We start from the raw sequence: 2,799 nt of genomic DNA, 5'->3' as shown, positions 1-2,799 counted from the left end.
GTCAGAGGTCATGTCCAGAGAGTTAAGGAAGGAAGTAACCCCAGCCAAAGACCTGCAACCCAGGCTGCCTGGAGCTGCCACAGTGTGAGGGCCTCTGCTCCCACAATCCCCACAACCCCACCCTGGTTTTGCCTCCCAGGGGGGCCAAGGGCTGTAGGTTGGAGGGAGGGTGGCTCCTGCTGTCGGGAGACCCTGGGAGCCCTGCTCTTCATCCCACTCCTCTCTTCTCCCTTCCGTCTGGGCCCCTTTGTGTCTGTCGGCCTGAGGGTTGCCCTCTGGGGTGTGTCCCTCTAATCTGTGGATCTGTGGCCAGGAAGCGTTCCCAGCCGGGCAGGTCTGCAGGTCACACTCTGGTGTCCTTCCTCCCTGGGTCTCGGCTGACTTTCTGATACCTTTAGTAGACACCACCTTGGCCTGATTTACTCTGTTGGCTCTGGACACTTTCAGCAGCCTCCCCAAAGCTATTGTGGGCTATCTCATTTACTTTTAATCACCTGCCTTATTTTTTAGCTTATTATAGTACATATCTAGACGCTATAGCCTCTTACCTCCAAAACTGATTCTGAAGCCAGATTCAGAGAGCACGTGGGCTGTGACCCTCTGAGTCGTATTCCTGGGTTTTATCTTTGGAAAGAAAGTCTCCACAGAACGTTTTGCCCTTGATATTTTTTCTGGCCTGGTTTTTCCTCCTGGGTCTTTGAGTCTGAACTTTGGTGGATATCCCTGGGCCACAGTATGCCCCTGCCCCATTCCTTGTTGTGTGCATGTGAGTCCAGACTACTCACAATTTTAAACATGCAATTGTTTTTAAAAGAAAAAAAACAACCAACCAAACTTCAGAACCCTGCCCCAGAAGCCAGGAAAGGATTTGCACATTTGCACTTTGGAATCATTTATCCTGTTCTTCTGTTCGTTGAACCAATAAAAATTAACTATGTTAGAATTATCACTTAAATGGGTACAGTTTTTTTTTGGGGGGGAAGGGTTGGTATATAATTTACCCTCATTAAAGTTGATTAAAAATTAAAAGATAAAATTCTGGCAAAACATTCAGTGTCACACTGAACAAAAAGGGTGATGTTAGCCAAGGAACTGCTGAAGGGCCCTATGCCCTGTGTTGTCTGTGTGGTCAGACGACTGCTTTTGACACATATGGCCAGTCGTGGTTGTGCATGTTCATGTGTCTTTGTGTGTATTCACAGCTAAACCCTTCCTTTGAACATGTTTTCCTTTTAGAAACTCCCACCTTGACCCACGAAACCTTCAAAGCACTGAAGCCAGGTCTGTCTGCCTACGCTGATGACGTTGAGAAGGTAACTGCTCTAGGGTTACTTCTCCGCCTGCTCTTGTCTTCGGCCGCGGTTTCCCAGAGCCGGTTCCTTTCCTTGGCACAAAAGGCCATCTTCACAGAGGAAGGTGTCTTAGGATCCTTCGAGAGCTAGCCCATGTGTGCGTGAGCAAAGGCGTCTGTGTCCTCCTCCTCTTCTCTGCACACACGACAGAGCGGTCCTCCCGCTGTCACGCTTGGCTCTTATTCCTGAGGTGCAGCACGGAGATCGTTCACTGTCAGTGTGGGTGACGCTTCCTTGGCTTTTCTGGCCACATCCACAGTGCGTGTTGCGTGTAGCTTCTTGGAACTGGCCCCTCCTGAGGACCTTGAGACAGTGTCCAGGCTGCTGCTCTTGCAGTAACAAAAAGGCTACGGTCTGTCACCCACACATCATGGCTCACGTGTCAAGGCCATCTCAGAAGGATGCTTTTTTTTTTTTTCCAGACAGGATCTCGCTATGTTCTGATTCCCCTGTCCCAGCCCCCCGTGTAGCTGGGACCACAGGTGTGTCCCACCATGCCTGGCTTCAGGGCTGGGCTAGGATCTGAACACAGGCCTCCTGTGTGGCCTCAGCCTGTCGAGTGGTGTGTGTACCACAGCTGGCCCCCGGATGAATTCCTAGGGTGGGGTTTGTGGGTGGAATGTGTCCTTTCCCTTGAAAAGATGTTAGCCGGTTGCCCTCATGGAGGGTTCCCTCCCATGGGTCACCAGCCATACCTTCCCAGCTGTCCCCGCCCACACCGAGGCAGGGCCTCCTCAGGCCGGGAGCTTGAGCATCTGGCAGCAGCGTGGTTCCTCAGTGTAGCTCTTCCTGGGATTCAGCACACGAGGACCCCTGAAATTCACTGGTGTCCACGTCCTCACGATTTCGAGGGAAGTTGAGACGCTCTTGCAGTCCCCAGTGAGGTTGGCGACAGGCTGGGAGTGGGTTCTGGTTGCCAGGTCGCAGTGGGATGGTAGGAGTCCCTCGTGGCTCTCAACCTGTCCTTACCCTACCACGCTGCATTGCTAGGGGCATTTCTCTGTGGTTGCCTGGGTCCTATGTCCCCCACACCCACCAGTACCACCTGCATTATGGTTCCCTGCTGATTGGGAAACTCAGAAAATTTCATCTTGATAAGATGAGGGTGTGCACGTGTGGCCCGGGTCCCATGTCTGACACGTCCTGCTGTGTGTCCCACCCTCAGAGCTCCCAGGGAATCCAGGAGCTACTAGACGTTGCCAAACAAGACATTCCCTTTGACTTCTGGAAGGCCACGCCTCTGGTCCTCAAGGCCACAGCTGGGCTCCGCCTGTTACCAGGAGAAAAGGCTCAGAAGTTGCTGCAGAAGGTGAGCTCGGCCACTTCCCACTGGGGTGGAGGACATGTGATAACCAAGGACATGTGACCAGTGTCAGGCCGCCAGGTGGGACGCAGAAAGCCTCCTGAAGGAGGAACCCTGGAAAAGGTCACAGTGTCACATGTGTGT

General features: G+C 52.7%; 1 protein-coding gene across 4 annotated transcripts in view; it reads left to right on the top strand.

Annotated features, from left to right (window-relative positions):
* ENTPD6 (ectonucleoside triphosphate diphosphohydrolase 6) overlaps positions 1 to 2,799 on the top strand; it is a 22,389-nt gene that overhangs the window by 5,663 nt on the left and 13,927 nt on the right. For all 4 annotated transcript variants that reach the window (XR_003547034.1, XM_014582186.1, XM_006163599.2 and 1 more), the window contains exons 3-4: positions 1,237 to 1,313; positions 2,518 to 2,661. Coding sequence is in view for 3 of the 4 variants with exons in the window: in XM_014582186.1 (XP_014437672.1) it covers positions 1,237 to 1,313; positions 2,518 to 2,661 (221 nt within the window). In the remaining variant the exon portion in view is untranslated. The remainder of the gene's footprint in view (positions 1 to 1,236; positions 1,314 to 2,517; positions 2,662 to 2,799) is intronic.

This window comes from Tupaia chinensis, unplaced genomic scaffold (assembly GCF_000334495.1).
Source record: "Tupaia chinensis unplaced genomic scaffold, TupChi_1.0 Scaffold142716_1, whole genome shotgun sequence".
NCBI lineage: Eukaryota > Metazoa > Chordata > Mammalia > Scandentia > Tupaiidae > Tupaia > Tupaia belangeri.
The sequence above is the reverse complement of the archived record's forward strand: the minus strand, read 5'-3'. Positions and strand labels throughout refer to the sequence as shown.